Genomic DNA, 25,159 nt, shown 5'->3' with positions numbered 1-25,159 from the left:
TAGCAAGACTGAAGCGGCAATGGGCAGTACATGTTGCGAGACAAGACTTCACAAGATGGACCCCTAAAAATTTAAGATGGAGACCTTAGGAGAATAAGCGAGGCGTCGGAAGACCTCAAAAAAGATGGTCCGACGACATAGCCGCTGTGAGGTGTAAAAATTGGCTGCAAGCCGCATCCGACCGAAAGATATAGAAGAGGCCTATATCCAGCAGTGGAGGAAAGAAAGTTGAAGAAAAATAATATGATTATTTCGTTTTGACAGCATTTACGATATTTTCATCTTTGTTCGTTCAGCAAAATTCTTCAATAAAAAAAATTGGGATTGGTTCAGTTGTGTTACGTCAAACAGGTTTTCTTTTAGTATAGAATAGTGATTTACTATACAATGTGACCCAGGGTCAAATGACCGGCCGTTGTCATATGAAAACATATAAAAAAATATCGACAAAAATATTAGAAAGGGGAGAGGTCTATCTCTTTTTAAAAAAAGTTATTATTAAAAATAAATTACTTTAATCATAGCTCTTAAACTCTTTTGAGAAATCTTTAAATTTTAGTTGATCGTGGTAATAAAAAATCCTATTAAATGGTTACTGAATGCGGTTCGGCAGTGACTCACAGCACTGACCATAGTAGACCAACACAACACAGGGCCATGTTTAGGGTAGTATTTCTATACATGGCCCTGTGTTGTGTTGGTCTACTATGGTCAGTGCTGTGAGTCACTGCCGAACCGCATTCAGTAACCATTTAATGGGATTTATTATTACCACGATGTAATTAATGAAAAATACAAGAATGTAATAATACAAGATTGTAATTAATGAAAAATATTGTTTCAGTGTATTGTAGAGTTGTAGAGAGTCTCTATTAAAATGATTACCAATAATAATAACATGTACTTAATTTGATGTTTTCCAATTAAGTTGGCATTTACGTACTTTACTTTCGTATTTTTTTATCCTAAAAATCTATCTTATTTTTTTCTTTTTTTTTACTTTAAATAGTCAAAACAATTAAAAAAAGATTAAATGATTTTTTTCACTACCACAATTTATTAAAATCTTCTCAAAAGAGTGTAAGAGCTATGACATGTTTTTTATTTTTTTTATTAACAACTTTAGACTTATAAGAGATAGATCCATTCTTATTTTTTTTAATTGTCGGTAAAATACATTTTCATATAACAACGGCCGGTCACTTGAGCCCAGGACAGGACACATTGTATATAGTATGGTGATATTGTCTGGGTGCAGGTTCAATACAGTTCTGTGTGTGAAATAGAACCAGAATCGTGGACAAGTTTTTTCAACTCGATGGCTCTAAATTAGTACATGGTTTTCGTAACAAAAAGGAACACGAAAGTATTAATTTTTTTTCACTGCGAAACGTGAGTATTTACATTTGGCTATCATGGCGTAGTATGAGTTCACAGTCAGGAACAATCCCAGTATTCACATACCACTAATTTCAATTGTCGTGCTACACGACTCTACCATCCCCCTCACATACTCGGCGTCACGTTGCAATTGCGTGAGGGGTACTTTATTGTTAGTACAGAGCAAAGTAGTGATGGTCACAACTAATTCAAATAAACAATAAAATAATCTGAAACCGAAAAAAAATTCTTCGAAAAGATGATTTTTTTATAAGAAAAAGAAATATTTGCGTTCTTATGACTTACCCAAATATTTCATTTTGAGGGCCATTTTAAACGAGTTGTAAATAACTCACTATTAGAAAATGGGAATCAAGTTGGGGTAGAGTGGGATTCAAACATTCACAATTCAAAGTTAAGGTATAAATCCCTACGTATGAAAGTAAAATAATTAGACTTGAGACTAAATTATTAACTGTGAAATCATATCCTTACAACTATCAAAGATGTATCTATGGTAACTTAGTTTAAATCACGTCTGAAGAAAAATCTAATTTCTCTTTCTTAACCATTCCTCTTTTCCTCTCACTTCATTCTATTTTCCCGTCGCTGACAAGTGTCGATATTTATTTATTTATATACACATATTGCTAGTTCTATTTTAGTGGGTATCTATTTATTTTGTTATCGCATACGCAATGAAACAAAAAAAAAACACGTTTTTATTTTATAAAAAAAGTTGCCATTTGGCAATAAATAAGCTGCTTGTGCACAAAAATTAATGTTAAAAAAACGTAATTATTTTATATTTTTTTTTTTTTTTGCACCACAACAGGCCAGGAGGCCCAATTACAGTGGTGAATTACATCACAGAACACCCAGGCTTGAGAAAAATCACTTTTTTTTAATAATTTTTGTGCTCTCACCGGGAATCGAACCCGGAACCTTCCGTGTGTGAGTCAAGCGTCTTGACCACTGCACCACGGAGGCCGCCAATTATATTCTAATGATATGTCAAAATATTTACATAAATATTTTTTTATTCGTTCTATCGAGTTTATAATAAAGAAATATCGGCATTTGACTTAAAAGTAAACTAATGACTAAAATGAGACCAAAAACCAATTTGAAAATTATATTATACGCCGTGTTACCCTAGATCTTTAATTAATGATATAAGTAAAAATAATTAAAATCATAAAATAATATAAATAAAACAACTTTGTTTTTAACCACTAATTTTTATTTTTCACCGACCGGTTTCAAATCAAACAAGCTTCTTTGTCAAGGTTTACGTAACTAATGAATTGATTCCTTTTTATTTTATTTCTATCATGTTCACTAAATACTACACGTAGACTCAATAAATCAAGTGTTTTTTTTTCTTAAACTTTATAATTAAAATCATTCACATTCAATAAATGAATGAGCAAAAAACATCAAATGAACAATGAACCTAACATTTGGAGATCTATTAGACCCATAACACACGGTGAAACGAAACTGCAACTAAACCGTTATGAAACTCTTGGTTTGAAATCAGTTTCAGACTATTTCAAAAAACGGCGCAACTTGAACGTGATGAACTTTTCATAGTCATTAGTTTTTTCTGAGAGCAGACGTCTTTTTTTTTTTTTTTTTATATATGAAGTTGCATTATTCAATACCTTGCTTGCAATGTACAAGGTTAATATACACTTCAAAGCGACAGCCATTAACTTGTTTACTTAAAAATATTTACTTTACTGAAAAACTTTATTTCGTCACTTTATAAAAGGATCAGTAAGATGTCTCGGCTGTGACCTGTTTCAAGAGGTAAGGACAGAAAACTCGTCAGAAGAAGGCGGACCGTTGCCATTCGTCAACAGATCCTCCGATCCACCTGAACAGTGTTCGGCATTTGGTGTCCTGCTATCATTGATACCTTTTATTGCCTTCACTATATCTGTCATGTATAATGATACCTCTCTTGACAAGTCCCTGTGACTAATCACTACATGCACGTCGTGTAAATCCTCATTTAGACTTCTGCATCGCGCCTCCAGTTGCATTCTCTGCAGACTAAAAAAGGGGCAATGCATCAATAGATGGGAGACATCTTGGAGAGTAACATCATCGCATGGGCAAGTGTTGATCTCAGATATTTTGAATCTGTGTAAATAACTCATAAATCCGCCATGTCCTGTCAGGATTTGTGTGAGTTCGTATCCTGCACGCTGCAGTTTCCTAAATTCAAAAGCATGGTAAATAGATGGAAAAAACATTTTTGTTACCTTTCCTGTGGGTTCTGCTAAATAGCGATCATTCCAGAGCTGTAAAGTTCTGCTTCTTATTTTTCTCTTAGCAAAACTTATTGGGAAGTCAGCAAAATCAGGAACTGTTTTTTTTAATGTTGCTTCCCGAGCCTTTTCGTCAGCTCTTTCATTGCCAATTATTCCGCAGTGTCCTCGAATCCAGCCAATGTACACATTTTGCGATCGATTTTTTAATATCTGGATATCAGTTCGTATACTCATGACCATTGGGTTCACCGAATTACGATCCGCAATCGCGTGAATACATGATTTACAGTCTGTCAAAATCGTTATATGTTTCCATCTATTAGGCGGTTTTTTTAAAGCGTAAGCTATAGATTCTCTAATAGCGTATATTTCAGCCTGAAATACTGAGCAAAAGTGATCGAGTTTAAACTTCCTGGCAGGCAGTTCTCTTACGCCATCGTAGGGTACAAATGCTGCACCTACTTTGCCATTTAAAAGACTGCCATCAGTGAAGATCCTCAATTCGTTCTCTTTCATGTCAGGCAACGTTTGGTCATTGAATCCATAGTCTATCTGGTATCGCTCCGCGGGATGAGGAAGGGAGAAAAAATTTCCGGTTCCCTGATAAAACCTGTCAGTTGGCAAGTCTTGCAGAGTGAGACTCTTCTTGACCTCATAAGCTTCTGCAAGCTCCTTGATTCTAAGGTCGAGTGGCATGAAGCCGCTAAGAACCTGAGCAGACACCAAGGAGATTGTTCTATAGCCCTTGCAAGACCTGATGGCAATTTGTCTCTGAATGGAGTCCAATTTCTTCCTGTTATATTTTTTATTTACCGCATCTACCCACACACTTGAAGCATATGTAATCAGGGGCTCGACCGCTCCTACGTACATTTGCTGCATTACCTCCGGTGATGCACCCCATGTTGGTTTAGCGGCCTGAACAAGTTTGTTTGTAATAGCCGCAGCTTTTTTACAAACATTGTCAATATGTTTAGACCAATTCAGGTGGCGGTCTATGGTTATACCTAAAACTTTAAAATGATCGACGAATTCCAACCGGACTCCATTCATGTGGATGATGGGCTGCTGGTCTTTTCTTCTAGAAATGAACATTGCATTTGTTTTTTCTTCAGCAAAATTTAGTTTGGCTTTTAATCCCCATTTTGTTATAATCTCTAGAGCATCTTCCGTTTTCTTTACGAGTTCATTTATTTTGTCTTCTACAACTATTAATAGGAGGTCATCTGCAAATGCAGTCAGTTCGACTCCACGGCCTAAATCCTTCTGAAGGACATCATCTACAATGTAGTTCCAAAAACTTGGTCCACATGAGGATCCCTGAACACACCCCTTGGTCGTGATTTTCTCAAGTGCAGCATCAAAGTGTGACAATTTAACTCTTCTTTGGTGATGGTAACTTTTTACAAGCATAAACAGGTTTCGAGGGCACCTTTTCCTACTTAGTTGGCACATCAAGAATGGCCACCAAGCATTATCGAAGGCTCCGCGGATGTCGAGTGAGATCGCTATTAATATTTTTTTATCATGCAGCGCCGTTCTAATTATCTTGACGGAAGCGTTGAGAGCATCTTCCGTAGATTTTTGAGGGGTGAATCCAAATTGTTTTGAACTTAACTCACCTTGACGATGAAAATTCCAGTTTATTCTATTGATGATCAATTTTTCCAGCACCTTACCAAACACTGAAATGAGGCCAATCGGTCTGTAGGATCTGATATCTTGTAAGTCATCCTTTCCTGGTTTTGGTATAACTATGATCTTTGCAATTTTCCAGCGAGTTGGAAAATGACTTATTCTAAGACATGCGTTATACAAACTTGTTACTAATGATCTATCCACGTTAAAAAAATGAAGGCAAATATCAGCGGTGAAGTGATCCTCTCCCGGTGCCTTACTCGAATTTATATTTGTTATTATATCTTCTATCTCTTCTTCCGTGAATAGTGGATCGTCATCAGTATAAGGTATTACTTCTGCCATCCGTTTGATTTCAAGTCTCAATCTGTTTCAATGTGTCGAGTTCAAGTGATGAAGATATTGTTGTCATGTATTATGTGTTCGACAAGAAAGGAGGCGTAAAAGAGGAACGATGTGGAATGTATCCACATCGTTGAGAATAATATAAACTGTCGTATGTTTGTGGCTGCCAAAGAATTAATAATATTAATAATTTAAACAATATTAAAATATTAATATTTAGAAATAATAACATTTGGAACTAATAATAATAATATATTAGTACGGACAAGGATACTTTTCTACTTCCAAAACAATGTTAATATTTTTATTTTCATCCTCAGCCATATTGTTGACAGAAAAAACGCGGCAAAAAAAAATATAACGCGACACAAGTTTTCCTGCAAGCCAGTTTCAATGCAACTGATTTGAAATGCGTTTCAAACTAGTTACGTCGTATGCGGTTTCCTATAGGACTATATGACATAAACTCAAATGAAACTCAAAAGTGACTTAAAGTTGCAGTTACGTCATTTTTGCGTTTCACCTTGTATTCTGGGTCTTAACTGTTGAGTACGATCTTATTACAACGAGAAGGTAAAGGATCTATCAATGCTTATTGATATGGTAAAATAGATTTGCTTAAACTGTTAAACTAAACGTTTTTATGAAATTTTATCGGTGTTTTTAAGTTCAAATAACCAGAACTCTAAAAGAAACCGGAACCATTTTCTCAAGCAAAAAAAACGTTCATAGCTCCAATCTGTTGCGATCAAGTGAAGGAAATATTCATAAAATCAACACATTTTTTTCTATCCAATGTAATACTGTTACAGAATAATTCGGTTACCGGTATAATAAAAAAAATATTCGATCATGAAAACCGGTTCTCGCCACTACATCACTAGCGTATAGTGTGCAGTGTATATTACAGAGGGTTGTAAGGTAGTGGAAACTCGTTCAAAGAAGGAACGTGAATAACTTAATAGTTTTCCCTGCGGGAGGGATATTGCTGGCGCCATAACCAGTAACTAGTCCTTCGTGTCAGACTAAACTAGCGCGTCTGTCAAGAACAATGGCGACTCTTTCGCAAATAAAACAGTTTAAATATTTTTAATTTTACATTTCTTTAATTTTTTTGGCCTCTGCCGATTGAAAAATAGAATCCATGTCTCGTAATTGAGCCCATTTCAGGTGAAGTGAACTAACTGACATTTTAAAAGTGAAGTAAACTCATTGCTTATTTAACATTTATTTAATCAGTAAAATCTAAAAACCTTTTTTCCTGGTTCAAGTACAAAACATCCGTGTTAATTAACCCTTTACCGCATACCAAGCCATATATGGTTTCTAAATTTAAGATATTTTACAACGTAATAAATTATCGAATTGAAGAAAAAAAATTGGAATCAGTAAAAGTGATTCTTTGTAAAACGAAATATATTTTTTGTTTTACAAAGAATGCCAAGTCCAAGGTAACAATAATAATTGAACAGTATGTTCAACGCGCCCGGCTTGACGAATTCTTCAAAAATAGCACTACATTTATCAGTAAAAAATAAATAGTTATAGGTGAGTGACAACTATAAAAAATTAAACACATATGTAATGAGTCCTTAAAAATGTGGAATAGGTTTCGTATTTATGATTATTATTTTTTTATATTGTTTTTGAGCTATTTTTTGCAACCGCCATACTTGGTTTCGTATACATTGCTATCTAAAACACCGGCAGACAGATACTTTTTTTTAGAAATGGATCGTTTTCGCTTCTACGGCACTTCTAAGCATGTGAATAGTTTTCCTGGTGATGGTTCTTTGAGTGATTATGAGCTGGCTTCTGATTTTTATACATTATGATTGATTTCTCGACGAATCAATAAAAAAATGGGTTACTGTATCTATTTACATGAATGCGTACGAAGCCATGTATTTTATTTTTTATTTTATTTTTATTTTATTTTATTAGGTAATTCAACAAAGATACAGAGAGTTTAAAATTTAACCGAATGGTGACTTATTAGGGGCGTGACCAATACAATGAACCGTTTTCGCGGGAATTTAAAATTATAAACTTCTAAAGTGAAACAAAACATTTTTTTACTCCAAAGTATTTCATAAACACTTATTAATTTAAAATTGTAAAAACTTTCAATTTGAACCCTCAAATTACAGTTGCCGTTTGTAATAAAACAAATTTGTCGGCAATTTTGTCGAAGAAAGTGTCTTTTGGGGGGTTAAGACATTTTTGCAATATTGTTAACATATTACATACATATTGATCTGAATTTGCAACAATACGATAGCATCTTAAAGCAGTTTTACGTTGTTTTCAAAATAGTTGCGTAGTGTTTGGTTAACACGTCGAGGTATTACAGAGAATTTGTGAGTTTAAACTCTTCAAACTGCTTTTTAAAGCAGGAATATCACTTTTGGATCAAATTTCTGACAGTAACTTTTTTTTTTCGATTTTGACTTGACATATTTTTCCATACATCCACACATATTTTATCTAATGTTAGAATATTGTCTCAGTGCTAAAAAAAATTCTAATCATTTGGAGAAATCAGATCGGTATTAGAACTCCGAATATCGGATGAGAAACTGAGGATTTCATAGTGACTTTAGACTGTCATCTAAATGTAATAGTAATCTTTTAATAACTGATATCAATACGCTGCAACTAAAGTACGAATATAGTATCCTATTTCTTTTAAAAAATATTTTCAATGTAACGCTATGAAGATATATAAAAGACCGGTCATTAAAAATAACAAACAGTCATATAAACTAGTCATCAATCAATAAAAAATCAACAGCGTAGGTACATATAATCAGCTAGTAATGTTTGATTACATAACACACTTATGAATAATAAAATATTCATTAATTTATAAAGTAGCCAGTATATTGCGAACAAGCCAAGGATAAAGATCCTCTAAATTAGATGCTAACCGCGTTGTTTGTTTACTACTCTCGGCGACCTTTTTCCAAGGCCGAAAAGGCGATATTAAGTCAGTATGACCCTTACATTATTCAGAATAATAAATACCGTTGTGACCTTAACCTAAAAGACTGTGAGATAATAAAAAAAGTTAGAATGTTGAACTTAGTGGGGTTTACAATTAAGAGTTGTTTACATCTAATCCACGCTGTTATGTTTGCATTTTATTAACAATGGCGTATAAATAAATAAACACGTTAGTCTTGTACTAGAATTGTAATGTAATAACTCTGCAAAGAGATAAATACTGACCTATGACTTTAAACTTTACTCATATTTAGCGAATATTGCCTTGCCCTTAACAATTTGAAATAAAGAGATAATAAATCTCGATACACATGCAAAATGCAAACGAAAAATGATTTTGTTTCTTAAAAACTTTTTGAAATTATTTTTATAGTGCTAGAATTCCATTCGTCCAAGCGATAGTAGCTGCAAAATGTTTAATAATACATATTAGCTTTCATATTATGTAAATTGAATTTATTATAAAATTATTTCTAACTCAATCTTTAACTGTAAATAGGGTCTATATTTTTGTAACTATCCGTGCGTTCTGTAGCTGCAGGATATATTGTAATGTATTTTTTTTATTAAAAACACTCCTTACTATATTTTTTTTTGTAAAATGTAAATGAGGGCTAGATAGTAACCGCCCATGCGCTCTGTAGGTGCAAGACATGTTTTATCTAGCTCCTATTTATTTTAAAAATTAAAAATAATCTGGAAAAGGGAAACTAAAATCCCAACTGCCTATGCGCTCTGTAGATGAAGGACGTGTTAGGATATTTAATGTACAGCGCCCTTGAGGTGATTTTCCATAAAAATTGCGGTAAAAAAATTATCCGGAATCAATAAATAAAAAATCATTGATGCCAAAAAAGGCAGAATCATAGAATATGGTATTTTCACAAGTCGGGAATAACGTTAAAAATATTATATATATTTAGAGCGCGGATCTTTACGATTTTTATGATATTACTATCAGTGTATTTAAAACCAGTTTTCATTTATAATTTTCGGGTTTAAAAATGAGGTCATACAAAACGGCTTGCAGTTAGCATCACGTCATTCTGACGTCACGTGCTATGAGTTATGACCGCCGACTGCCCTTTTTTTCCTTTATTAGGACCTTCTACCAAAACACAGACAGAAATCCCTAGTGACTAATTTAAATTTACCGTTACTGTCAAGCAGGAGGACAGTAAATGACCTCTTGTGTATTTATAAGTTATTAAATAATAAAATAGATTGCCCTGAACTGTTAACTTGAATAAACTTTTGTACTCCACATAGACAAACAAGACTCACTTTTTTGTTTTACGGTCATCATCATGGTACTAATTATTTATTGAATTCACCAATTATTTGCATGCAGCGACTTGCAAATTAATACAGTGATGATTTATATTTATTTTATACCACGCCGCTAAAGATCAAGTCCTGTGTTTTGAAAAAGAATTAATAATGAAGAATTTAAGTAATAATTAATAACGGTTCTTTAATTTTGTGTTTTTGATTATATTTTTAATTTATTATTGTTTAGTATTAATATTTATATAAACCATAATGGAAACTTTTTAACTTTCCTTTTAAAACACTTTTTTTTCTCTTCCTCTTCTTTAAAACTGCTATTTTCTTTAATTTACCTTTTTTACATAGATAAATATTTATATTTTTTACAGATGTAATATTTCTTCTTTTATATAAATACTGTTTACAATTGTATACTTTTTTTATGTTTTTGTTATTTTTTAATACTATGCTATTTTTTGTTGTATTTTTTTTTTCATTGAAATAAAACCATTGTAATTATGTAAAAGATTCATGAAATCGTTTAAAAATAAATAAAAAATACGATAACATCGACCCTAATAAACATTGCGTACAAGTCTTTCCAATTGTTCCAAGAAGCTAAACTTTTAGTCCTAAGACAAATTTATTGTTTTCAATGTTTAAAATATATATTAAAGAACCAAAACTTATTTACAAGTAATTCAAATAGATCAAGTCAAAGAAGGAATCGTGTGTTAGAAATACCACATTGTAAATCGAGGCTCGCACAGAGACATGCATATTTTATAGGCCCAAAAATTTTTAATTCTTTTTTCTGATAATATTTCATTGATTACAAACTTTCAAAATTTTCCTTTTTTTAAAAAAAAATGCACTATCCTGGATTCAAACTAAAGATACGAACTCTTTTTTTCTATGATTAATTTTGTTACCCTTTAATTTTATAAGGATATTTAATTATTATAAGGAATATTTTTGTGTTTTTATTTTTTATTTCCTATTTTAATTACTATAAAAAAATACCATATTATCTTTTACAGAATATCTTATTTTTTCTTTCTTATGTTACACAAAAATATTATAACTGTCCATTATTTATTATAGGAGCAAAAATTCATTAAATTTTCTTATATACCCACGAACAGGCCATGCCTTTATGGGATTTTTTGTTTGCTATTTTTACTATTAATATGTATTTCATTGTTATGCAATTATGCTTTATTTTTTTAAACGTTGTTTTATCATTTATGTTTATTGTAAAAAAAACAACAATTTTTATTATTTTTTTTTTAAATGTCAAAAAAGTTTGGCGCCAAAACGTCATATGTGCTGTTTGTCCCACAGGGCGCGAAACATCTCGTCTTCGAGTAATTCAAAATATGCATATTTCAAATTTCTAGAAAGTTTATCCGACGTCGGCGTCGCAAGAAAAAAACATTAATACCATTACCATCGTTATTTTTTGCTTATTTAAAAACAAAAATATTTTTTAAAAAAACGTGAAAAGACCATATTCGTCAATGCACCGAGCTCTACATATAATATATTTATTTATTTGTCAAATTTTAGTCTGCATTTCTTTACGGGCTTTTTAACCCAAAACGTAAATACAGACTGTAAATATAAGTTAGAGGTTAACTAATAGAAAGCAGATAGCTGCTAAATGACAATATGTACAGAAAAAAAGAATAAATAAATAATAATGGTTTATCAACAAAAATTATAATTTTTTTATCTACTACATACGAGTACATACTTAGGTAATGTATTTCTCTGGATAATGTCTAGTCTGCCTAACTAGGTACAACCTGTTTTAAGGCAGATATTTTTATGCAAAAGTAAACAATAACATGACTACATACTAGTTAATTTATTATAAAGTTATACAATATATATATATACCATTTATTAATTTAGAATGTTTTTTTGTAAGTTTTCCGATTTTTCTCTACCTTAATCCAGTAACCATTTTATTACTAAGAGATCCATATTATCCACAGAAGCCATAGTCAACAAGCGAATTGCCCTATTAATGGGCTAGTTCTGACTTGCATTTGCATTGCAGGCATTGCAGGTATTTTGTTACATAAAATTGTTTAAAAAAAAAAAAAAATTGGCTTAGTTTAATAGTCAATTAACAAATAATGAAAAAAACCACAGAACACCCCTTTTATGATGTTAGTGTTTTTGTCATGTTTCAACAATCATTTGAGCAAATACCGCAAAAAATACTGACCATTGTAATGTCAATATACATTTACATTACTGGTGGATTTTTAAAAGCTTACGCGTGCGCTATACTTACACATACGCGTTGTGTAGTATCCGTGAATAAGCCCATGGTATGACAGCGCACGGCATACGCATTATGAAAATAATCTCTCTCTCTCGCGCTCAGACGCGCTTATGAGCGTGACATAGACAACTATTGCTTTATTAGTTGCTAATGATATGGTAATACAATATACGCAGGATGATTCTTAATAGTAAAAATATAATAATATGTACGTGCATTAAGTTATGGATTAAAAACACTGGTTTATATATATTTAGGTATTTTCATTTAATCGAATCATGAATAGGTCGATTATGTAGTGATGGCGCTTTCACAAAACTTACACAACCACGTTTTTAATGTACAGAAACTGATTTTAAAAATCTTGATTTTTGTTATACTAAATGTTTTTAAATATCTCTTTTGGATTAGAGCGGAAAAAAACAATTACTAAAGAAAATATCATATATTTACAAGTATATGTATACACACTTATTGATAAACAATAAATCTTGTTATTTATTTACTTAAAACAATCTTCACAACTTCGCATTTTAGTTCTAGAGTAACTGACTATGAAAAAATACCTTTTTTTCCAATTTAAATTGCCCCTTGTTCTTGGAAGGACTGTTATTAGTAAAATGCAACATTTTAATGAATGATTTGAAAAATTAAAAATAATTAAACAAAGTATTTTAGTAAATTAACCCATTGTATTTTTTTTATATACACAACCCTCAATCCAACACCGAATTTTAAAAAAATGGTAGCACATTTGGTTAAAATTGAATACAACGTTTTTTAAAATCAACATCCTGTAGATTTTAAATGCGTTAGTGTAAGTTTTCTGAACGCGCCAGCTTAAGTTAAACCACCAGTAGGTAAAGTTTTTTTTGCTTTCCTGCAAAATGCCCGATTTAAACATAGCACAGTGTACTTCTGGGGTGCGATGAGTAAATATTTGACGTTCGCATGTTTGAGTTTAATGTTCAAGCTCCCGAAATAATTAATTAATTAAAATGGCCGTTCGAGCTGGCTCCTGGTTGGCCACGCGGACGCGGACTGCACGCTCTCTCGTTCCTTGATTGTCCGTAATAAGGTTGATTGAAGAGCGTACTCAATGTTTGCCATTACTCGCATCATCAGCTGGACAAAAATAACTAAAATGAGACTGTAATACTTCAGTTCACTTCATCGCGTGGGACGCTCGCTAATAAATACGGGAACAAATACAAGGAATGTTCACGTTCAGTTATAAATACGATAGCAAATATACAGGAAGTTTAAATACGAGAACGAAAAACATAAAGGTTATTCAGTAACAAAAGCGATTATAAATGAGGCGCCGAGAGTCATTGGAGCTTAAGCGATATTTGACATTAATTTAATCCAAGAATGTACCTAGTTAGTTGCAAAAAAAAAATGTTTTGAGCCACACCAACTCAAGAACTAATATTTAAGGTGGAAGTCATATACACAGTGTTTCAGGTCCAGACAGCGAAACTTTCGGGGAACCTTCCTGATGGTGAACTTTAAAACCTAATATTTTTTTCCAAAAAACTCATTTGTAAAAAAAAAAAAAAATGAAATAAATCTTTGATTTATCCATCCCTACCCCTTCCCTACAAAAAAGAATATTTAAAACGTCTTTGATCAACGAAGCGATAAGCCCTTTTCACACATGCCACGCCAATCCACCAGGCGCTGACGAAAAGGCTCGGGAGGCTACGCTTAAGAAAACAGCCCCCGATTTCACCGATTTTCCGCTCAGTTTTACCAAAAGGAAAATAAGAAGCAGGACCCTTTAACTCTGGAACGATCGATATTTGAGTGAGACGATCGGAAGTGTAACTAAAATGTTTTTCCCTACAATTTTCCATGGCTATGATTTCAGAAAAATGCAGAATGCTGGCTACGAGCTCACCCAGATGCTTACGGGTCATGGTGGGTTCATGATTCAAGCTCTCAGAGATCGACAGCTGCCCATGCGACGATGAAACTCCTCAAGATGTCCCTCACCTGTTGATGCATTGCCCCTTTTTCAGCTTTCAAAGACAACAGCTGGAGACACGATGCAGAGGCCTAGGTGAAGATCTATGCGACATCCCATCGGTGATAGGTAATAAAAAACTTACATGAGAGGTAGTACTTGTATCATACATGATAAATATAGTGCAGGCAATTGGGAAAATAAACCAAAGTAGGGAACAAAATGCCGAACACTCCTCTAGTGGAACGGAGGGCCTGTTGACTACTGCCAACAGGCCGGCTTCTCCTGAAGAGTTTTGAGTGGTTTCCTCTCCACATGAGCAAATGCTGAGAAGTTCCTGATTGGCCCACATTAGTATATCCCTCCTGATCCCAACAGTTAAGATAAATTTAAAGAAATTTAATTGCGGAAAAATCCACTTTTGAAATATAAACCTTGTATATTATAAGCAAGGTAAATAATAAAGCAACTCCCGTATAAAAAAAATATATTTTAAAAATCCACCCGGCGCGGTAATTTTACCAAGTTCGCCCTACAAAAACTGACACGTTGTTTATGCGTTTGTAGGATGAACGTGGTAAAGTTACCGGACCGGGTGGGTTTACGTGGCATGTGTGAAAAGGGCCATACTGATCAGACGCGGACAAGGGAAGCGGCTATGTAGGCGAGAGGTAAGGATTTGTGGAAGAGATGCTCGTCCCAGAAATTAAGGATTTGCTACATTTTGAGGTTGTAAAGAAAACAAGTTTTTTTTTTTAATTTTTGTAAAAAAAAATTTAGGATTTAAAAAAAGTTTACCATGAGGAATGTTCCTCTGGAGTTTTGCGGTCTGGCCCTGAAACACCGTGTACATCAAATATGTATCAAGTGGTAATGGTTAGAGGGTATGAGTCATTGCCCTACTCTCCAACTTCTGGAGTTCTACAAGGGTCTTATTTGGGACCATTATTATTTTTAATTTTTATTAAAGACCTGCCAAAAAAATTCAAATGAATGTATCTCTTATACGCTGATGACCTTAAAATATATGATAAACGTGAAAAAATCGAGTATTGTGATAAATTTCAGACTGATATGCATACTTTATTCAGTTAGTGTTATAAAAATGACATACAATTGAACATTAAAAAGTGCGACTCCATTTTGACTATGCTCTCAGTAATGAACCATTAAGTAAAGTTAACATTATTAAGGATGACGGGGTTTTGACACAAAACTATATTTCATACATCATATAGATTATATAACTTGTGAGTCACTTAAACTACAGGTATTACTTAAAAGAGTAACTAAACCCTTTAAAAAATCGGAAACTATTATATGTCCATATATGAGTTTGATTTGCCGTAATATTAAGTATGTCTCATGCGCATGGAGTCCGTAATATCGTAATTATAAAAACTCGATAGAATCTTTTTTCTAAAAGTTCTTAAAGTACCTTTTATATAAGTCCCGAGTTTCTAGCCCAGGTTCAAATTCAAATTACGACCAACTTCCAACTCTTTTTCATTTTTAGTCCCTGGCAAAACGTCGCGTTGTTGTCGATATAAAATCTTTCCATAAAACGTTAAATTATAAAGTAGATACCAACCTCTTCAAAAAAATACAAATAAATGCGGGATTGAGAACACTCGAGACATATTTAAACTTTCTAATTTTTCAATTAATGTAACATACCACACACCTTAGGCCCGCACGTGTCGGAAAAAGACCGTATATTACTTGTAAAATATTATAAAATCAGTCCACCCTAGGTAGTTTTACTGTACCGATATCGATTCGTAGATTATATCCGTCTACAAATTTAATACTTAAAGCATAAAATGGTTCGTTCAATTGTTGTAACAAGAATTAAAAACGTGCTTTCTATTCAATTGATTTTTCGGTTAAGACAGTCTTTGTTATTTTGAAACGACGGTTTTTCATAATAGCGCCAATAAAAAATAAAGTAAATAAACGTTAGACGAAAATTATCATTTTCTAACGCATTTATTATAAAAATACGTAATACGTATGTATTAAAATAAAATATAATTACTTTTCGGCCGGCAGATTACGCCTTTAAAAATTTAGACTAAACTGTAGTATATCAGTCATATAAAGACAAAGTATTTAAGAGATAATATATTGACCAAGAAAGTTATTAAAGTAAAAAAATATGTGAGCATTTTAAATCACACAAATTTGGGGGTATTTTTCTTAAACTATAGGTAATATTATGCCTTAAGAACCTAATTGTTAAAAAATGTATATAGTTTTGTTTAAATCCTTTTCTATGGAATTATGTTTTTTGTAATTTTTTAGGAATCATATTATTTTGGCTACAAATATTTCATTTCTTCGGCTATTTGACGGCACTCTTATCATCATTAATGTTTTAAAAAAAAGAAATTTTTTGCAACAGAAAGGCCAAGCATCTTTGAGAAGGAATTTCAATATTAACTCCCTAGGGTGTGAAATCCAGCTTTGTCAACAAACATTTAGACATAAAATATTGTTTACAAAAAAATATCGCTGCGATTGATGTTGAAATGCAGTGCTATATGCACCATTAGGCGTGGAAAGCGACTAATAAAATGCGCGCGTACATGAGAGTAGATAGTAATATATTTTTTAAGTTAATTAGTTTAATGTACGTGTATGTGTTTTATTGTTAATCGAATTGAAAGATATTTTCAACTGAAAGCGAAAATACCTACATAAAATTGAATTTCGTTTGAAATAGCTTTGTAAAATTAGTGCCAAGCTTTTTAAGCTCTTTTCCTGGTAATCCACAAAAGTTCTTTGTGCAAAAATATTCACAAAACAAACACATAATATGTATAGTAATAAACACGTGTAAAGTGTTCATAATATAGGTCATCGCTTGATTAAATTAATAAAATGTATATTTGTATTGTAGGAAAAAAAATATTTAGCTAAAAGCTAACATGTTTCCGAGAAAATAATATACTAATTATTTACCAAGAGAAACAAGTTTGGGAGCATTTAATAATATTGTCATACCCGAGTTTGCTTGATAACTTGATTAAATAATTTTAAGTTTTGGAGAAAACTAAAAATAGAGAGAGCTCTTTAACAATTACGCAAGAACTCTTATAACAAAATGTAACAAAAACATGTTGAAGATTTTCTACGATCGGATAATAGATATAGATAGGATCTTTTGCCAAAACTACGTCACAGAGCTGTCGACAGACTGTCTACTCCTAGTGAGAAGATGGACTTCAGAGATAGAAAACCAATTGAAATTAATAAAGTATAATATTTATTCATCGTGTTTTTCAATAAGACTTATCGTTTAGGACTCAGTTTCATATCAATTTTCCGCTTTATACTTTTCTTAATTTCCTGTATGACATTTGGCAACAATATATGTACAAAAGGTTAACATTCAATGACGGAGGAATACCATCAGTCGTGCCAAGCAGGTGTGCCAAATAATAATGAAATCTTGCTTTACTTTGGAGACAGATTATTTGGATACATGTAGGAATTGTATCTATGTACAAAATATTTTTGAAAAGTCAAAAATCTGAAGATCATACAATAAAAAGGCATACATTGATTTTGAAAATTTGGTTTGAAGCAGTTTAAATAACATTGGTAAGTGATATATTTCAGCATTGTATTACAAAATGTTGGCAGGGACAAATTATGTACGTAGATCGACAAAGAGACATAAAAAGTTAATTGTTTATCAGACGATTGTCTTTTTAACGCACGTGTGAAGAAAAACATTAAAGTCGGGAATTTAAAAAAAACTATTATGCTACATAACTATGCAAGCTGAATCAAGTGGCCAAACGACACAATAGCTCTACTAAAAGTAAAAGAAAAGAGAAAACTTCGTGACATAAAACATAACTTATAAATTGGACGTAATAGGTAAATATCACATACTACGAATACCGATAAAAATATATGTAATGGATTTAGAATAATTAATTGTATTTTCGAAATCAATATGAATATTGCGGAGAAATATTTTCATGCATAAATGTAAAAAAGAAATTTAATAAAAATGAGTTGCTAGAAAAATACAACATGTTTGGCGTTGGTGGTTTTTTTTTTTTTTTTTTTAGTAGTTGTAAATTATTTGTACCTTGCTTTTGTTCTGTGCAAGGTTTTATCAAAACATTTATCTTTAAATTATATTCCGTTGACTTCAACATTTTTCACCGTAGACTTACAATAATAAAAATAAAGCAGAATCAGAATAAACAAAATAATTCTAGAAATATTACATTAACAAATAATAAAAAATAAAAAATCGTAAAAGTTGGACACAAAAACCAAAGGAGCTAGATACCACCATTGAATAACTTAGCCTGCTTGATCGTCCCTGTAATGAATCGAACAGTCTCTCTTCGTGTATCATTACAGTTCAGGAGCTCAGCTAGGTTATTAGTCGCAGCAATCCGAGTGTTTATTTTGCATTCAAGCTCCCACTTCGGCCTATCAAACATTGGACAGTATACAAGAAGATGTTCCACAGTCTGCTCAGTGATGCCATCACATGGACAGCAACTATCGTCTCGCAGCCCAAAGCGATGCAGATATTCCCTCATGCATCCATGGCCTTGGTGGTTGTGACGTCAAGATTCGTGACAATGTTCTAAACAAATTTGAATGGGCAGGAACAAATAAACATGTTTCGTGACGTATAAGGGGCGTAGCCAATGGAATGACGAATTAAAAATTACAAATTTAAAAATATTTTTTATGCTACTAATAATTAGCAAAAAAATATTTTTTTACTGGGCAGTATTTCATTGACCTTTATTACTTTAAAAATACATTTTAAAAAGTTATATTTTACTATTGTTTGCAGTTTTTCAAGCTTTAGAACAGAATATCTTACAAGAACAATAAAGAAACTGTTCATAATAACGTGATACTACATTTCAATTTCAAGGAGAATTAACGAAACCAAATAAGAAAACGCTTCAATAATATTATCTCTGTATTTTATTCGAAATATCATGTTTGAAATATTTCTTTTTCTCGACAAAGCGCCCAAATTTGATACACGCCTTATTTTACTTAGAAGGGCTAGATTTCTTACTGTCCATGCGCTCTGCAGCTGCAAGACGTGCTGTTATCTAGCTCCTATATATCATAATCACTTTTTAGCATGAATACTTTACAAATTTACTATTGTGCTCAATGTTTATTTTTGTAAATTTATTGATAATTTTAAGTTGCTAGAATTTCACTCGTCCGTGCACTTTGTAGCTGCAAGACGATTAGTAATCTAGCTTTAATAGGTAAATGTTATCAACTATCAAATATCTAAATTTAGTAAATGGGGTGAAGAATTCCAACCGTCCATGCGCTCAGTAGCTGCAAGACTTGTTTTAATCTAACTTCTATTTTTATAAATTTGTTTTTTATTTAATTTTTTGAAATATCACTAAAACTCTTAACTTCATCGTTAAATAAAAAATAAATAAAATGTAAATAGGGGCTAGATTTCTTATTGTCTATGAGCTCTGTAGCTGCAAGACGTGCTATAATCTAGCTCCTATATATCATAATTGGAGACGAGGAACTAGAATCCCAACCTTCCATGCGCTCTGTAGCTGCAAGACGTGCTGGGATATTTATTTATTGTACAGCGCCCTCGAGGTGATTTTTTACAAAAATAGCGCCTTACAAATTATCCAAATATATATACAGTAAGGAAAGAGTTGACAATATTGAAATACCGGATCACAAGTAAGCGCCTTAAAGATCAGGACTGAACAATAAAATAATATATCTGATTTTAATTCGCATAATGTTAATATTGTAATTAAATTTAGTTTTTAAGTATATAAAATTCGGGTCGTAAACTTTTTTTCTGTATTTTCTTAAATGTTTGACTATCACACTATTGACCATTGGACAGTTCAGGGAAAAAAGATGCTGAACACTAAGTGGAAAATATAAACCCAGTAAACAAATGTCTATAAAAAAATTCGGCATTAGGACTATCTGCAGTTAAATAGAACGTGATCTGCAGCCATATCTTCCTCTTCACATTCACACAAAGCAGAGGTCACTACTTGAAATCTTCTGAGGTGTGATGCCAACACCGTATGGCCAATTCTCAATCTGCATATTAAAGGGACACGCTTAATTTGAAACTACTGGCTGAATGGATTTGTAGTATGAGCAGGTTAGCTACTAAGAGAACATTTCATCCCAACTGACCTTAAGTACATTAACGTGATCGGATATAGGCAGAGAGAATAAACAAGGTATAACATCACCACAATCACGGGCCTCATTAGCCATTGAGTCCACCATCTCGTTACCATTGATTCCTATATGGGATGGGATTCAAGCAATTGAAACTTTAAGTTTTTTAATGTGAGCCATGTTTTTATCTTTTATCTATTCGAAATATTATGTATTGTTTCATTTGAATCTAGCTCTATTTTACACGTTAGATGCTCAAATTAATATGTATATTAGTAAAAGAAATATAATTCCCTAGACACACAATATGTAGATCAAAGATCGTTGATCAAACCAATTTCGACACTTGTCTTATGCGCAGATAACCATGACAAGCCTTTGAATAACCATTTTCACTAATGCTGTTCAAGACAAATACATTTATATCATATCATATTATTGAAAAGTGTTTGAAAAATCTAAATCTACTTTCTTATCTTCTCAAAATTTAATCAATATCACAACTAACGGAAAGGCAATAAACATTTAATCTGACATATTACGACAGGAGATTTCAAGGTTAAAATTGAATGATTACCAAAAAATAATTCAAATCGATAGATCAATAATTATTTATGACACAAAAAATTGAGGGAACTTACAATTTTCAGATTTACATCGTTCATTACGTCACATCATTGAGATAATAAGTTATGGATTGATAACTTTTCAAGGTTAAAAATGTTACGATCAGTTAATTAAAGTATGCTATGTTATTCAAATTATGTACGGTGTTTAATAAGTTGCATCCGTTTTTTTTCCAAATTTAAAAATGAGCACGAAAAGTTATACGGTTATACGTCATTCGAAAGAAAAATTTCTGCTCTACAAGATATTGTGTTTGCTTTTGCATGACATATATTATTTTATTTGATAATAAGTTTTCAAAATCGAATGTGAAGTAGACGAAAGTGAGCATTTTCAACACCTTCTGTTGGCTTTCAATCGAGGAATAATGCTGCCAAAGCTGCTCGCGATATTTTCGCAGTGTACGGTGAAAATGCTACCAATTATTGACTATTTTGTTATTAAATAATGAAAGAAAATACATTATTTCTTATTTTTGATTTTTTTGTGTCCTCTTGTTATCTTCAATTGAAAAAAACTTACGTTTACACTCAATAGAAAAAGATGAGAGATTTACAATATATTTCGTTGTAGACATATGGTTTGGTTGTGTCCGAATAGAAATAGGCTGAATTTCAAGAGGTTCCGTGTTTTAGAATCGTATAGATTGAGGCAAAATAATATTTTTTTTTTTTGCTGTCTAGTAGTGGGCACAGCTAGTTCATTTATGTATTTATTTATATATATATACGCCCAATGAGCATTTCTAAGGATTTTTTTTTTATTTTTAATTAATTTATTATAAAAGAAAGTAGAAAGACACAATGGTATATAGAAAACTTGGAGGGAGTGGAAGTGGGAGAGAGGTAATTATAATTTAATCTGATTCAGTGATCGTATGAAAGAAGACAACTTGTTATCAAAGAAATCAAGACTGGTATGTTTGTTGGCAGACCTAAGAATTCTGGGCAAAGGGAAATGAAAACCATATTTAGTTCTATGGGTATCGGTATGAAAGAGTTAGTTTTGTCTGAGGTTTCTAGTTGGGATATTTAATTTTATTGAGCTCCGTAGTTCAGAAGCATCAAAGAGTGTGTTAAGAATTTAAATAGGACTAGAAGGTCGGATTTATTTCGACGACGGTCTTGAAGAGAAGATATATTTAAGCATATTGGTCTCTGGATAAGCCCAACCTCCAGCATATCTTTCTTAAAAATCAATGTAGAACTGATTAAATATTTTTGAGGTGAACATCATAATATGAAGACCAAATAACAGAGGAATACTTTAGGTGCGGGCTTATCTTTATTTCTTGGGTTGAACCTATGGAAATCTCTGTTCCTTCTAAAATCATCAATATTTTTGTGTACATAGATCAAGTTTTCATAAATGTATTGACATGTGACTATCAGCAGTTTATTGATTTCTTTAAACTTATCTGTAAATGATTCTCTGGGGATTGTAAATTGCTCGAAAAGCTCTCTTCTGCAGCGCAGAAACAGAATCAATATCCGCAGCATTTCTCCACAGCAGTATACCCTAAGACACGCTGTAGAAATAACTTAAATAAACTAACCTAGCTGTTTCTACATCAGTAAGATGTCAAATATTTTTAACAGTGTAGGCTGCAGAACTAAGTATGTTCGATAAACCAGCTATATTGGTCATATATGCTAATGAAGATTGCTCGTCGTTTGATGAGTTTGATTTCTGTTTTATCATTTGTTATTTTTAGTGTTTAATAAATATCACATATAATATATTGACTACCTAATTAAACTGTTTTAACGTCTATATTTCTTCATTAATATTCATACAAAATTAATATAACATTTTATGTACATCGGATATTTTGAACCCTGAGTTTTTCAGGCAAAATACAGTATCAATGTTTTCAGTAAAAATGTATTGAATTAAAAGACTTACCTCCAATGACACCATAGGTTAACATGAGCATTGTGACGCTGGTGCTATATGTACTTAAGACGAAAGCAGCAGAAGAAATTAATGATCCAGCAATGCAGACTGCACGGCAGCCAAATTTATTACACAGTGCTGATACCACTGGTCCTGTTAACAAAAAAACATTGTTATTTTTTTTTAAACATTGTAATTATTCATAATTTTTTATGCTATTTAAAAGTTTTATTTTATTTTACATGAGCCGCTATAAGTAAAAATCTATTAATTTTTGCAAAATATATCTTTAAAAATATGAATTATTATGGATACATGTAGCTGACATTTAAGATAAGTTGTGCACAAATCGACTAACCCAAATTATGATTTTGTTTTATGTATCACAATTAAATTATATTTCAATTTATCGCACACTATTAACCTCTTTATTAAATAATCGACTACAATGTTTTTCTTTTCACACAAAACTTTATTATAATTGGAATCAATATAAGAACCATTTTAAGTATTTAATGACACACTTATAGTGATAATAAAAACAGTATATTTTTAAAAACTATTTCTAAGTCAGCGGCATTTATTTATTTATACGAGGGTTGCTACTTAAGTTTTGAGATAGACAAGTAAAAACAAATATTTATAATCAAAAATGACTTCAATGTTTTTCAAAATATTCTCCTTGAAGATCAATACACTTTTGCATGCGTTTGAACCAATTTTTGAAGCACTTATTCTAGTCCGATTGAAGTACCTCCAAAACATGTGATTTGAACGTATCAGCCGTTTCTTCAGGCGTCGTAAAAAGTTGACTTCGCAATTTATTTTTGATATACGGGAATAAGAAAAAATCATTGGGTGCCAAATGAGGACTGTACGGCGGATGACCCATCAATTCGATGTTTTGAATGCTCAAAAATTCACTTGTTTGAGCTGATGTGCGACAGCTTGCATTGTCGTGGTGGAGAATGATTTTTATTTTTTATTTTTTTTTTATTAATATTTTTCGCTTACAAACTATAATTAATAATAAAATTAATGTGACCTCACTGGGGTTTCCCGTGCCGAGTACACTTAACAATTTAGTTTTTTTAAATTACATTTGAGAATAAACAAAGAAGACTAACTTAAAAAACCAACATAATTAACAAATATTCAGACAGTTTTAAAAACAAGGTATTTATGTACATCTATATTATTTATATTACAAAACACACAATGAAAACAACAAAAACCTAACATAAGCCTATACAGTTGTGGAGCAGTTGATTCAGCATTGGTCTTTCATCTTCTGCAATTGATTTCTCTTATTTTTCCGAACACTTCTGGCAAACAAATGGTGTTATACCGTTCAGAATTGACCGTTCTACGTTGTTCTAATGAAACAGTGGTGACATGTCTAGTTATTTCGAAAAAACAGGCGACCATTTGCTTCGAAGTGCTTCGTGCGGAAACAACTTTTGTTGGATTTGGCTCGTCTTGAAAGACCCATACATTCGATTATTGTTTAGTTTAAGGTTCATATGCATAGATTCATGATTTGTCACCTGTCACAATCTTATAGACGTATTTTGAAGCACTGCGATTAAATTTGTTTGCACCAATCGACAAGAGCCTTTTTTTGAGCGATTGTCAAATTATGCGGTATGCAACGCAAACAAATCTTTTTGACGACCAAATGTTCATGCAATATTGAATGTATGCAAGTGGAAATAATGCCTAATCATGCCTCAATCTCACGGTATGTCACATGACGATCTTGCAATATCAGTTCTTGGACGACCTTCGCGAAATTCGTCCTGTAACGAAGTGCGACCACGATTGAATTCAGAAAACCAGCGAAACACGGTGGCTCAAGATGGGTCTTTATCACCAAAAGTCGCAGCGAGTTGATCACCACACACTGATGTTAGTGTAATCCACGTTGAAAGTCATAGAAAATCATCGCACGAAAATGTTCACGATTTAGTTCCATTTTTTTAACAAAAAAACACAAACACTCGTATAACTCGTATGATAAAATGTTCTTAGTGCGTTTACCACTAAAAATGGCAAACTTTACGATGACAATGTCAGATTTGACATTTTTACATATTCACACTGGTATGGTGTTGCCATATCTCAAAACTTAAGTAGCAACCCTCGTATTACGAAAAAATATAATTTTCCAAAAAGACGGGTATTTTGATATTTTCTACATAATATCGTCAACATAATCACTCCCTCTCCGCCCCTAATTGTCCGTAGGGCACTGCATTGGTACAC

The 25,159-nt window shown here is 32.2% G+C and overlaps 1 protein-coding gene across 5 annotated transcripts in view; it reads right to left on the bottom strand.

Moving 5' to 3' along the window:
* LOC148280482 (monocarboxylate transporter 14) overlaps positions 1 to 25,159 on the bottom strand; it is a 144,507-nt gene that overhangs the window by 53,271 nt on the left and 66,077 nt on the right. For all 5 annotated transcript variants that reach the window (XM_088228314.1, XM_088228316.1, XM_088228315.1 and 2 more), the window contains exon 3: positions 22,904 to 23,047. In XM_088228314.1, the coding sequence (XP_088084440.1) occupies positions 22,904 to 23,047 (144 nt within the window). The remainder of the gene's footprint in view (positions 1 to 22,903; positions 23,048 to 25,159) is intronic.

This window comes from Micrasema longulum, unplaced genomic scaffold, assembly GCF_059751315.1.
Source record: "Micrasema longulum isolate JH-2025_06_02 unplaced genomic scaffold, ASM5975131v1 h1tg000576l, whole genome shotgun sequence".
Classification (NCBI taxonomy): Eukaryota; Metazoa; Arthropoda; class Insecta; order Trichoptera; family Brachycentridae; genus Micrasema; species Micrasema longulum.
This window is presented reverse-complemented; position numbering and strand designations above follow the sequence as displayed.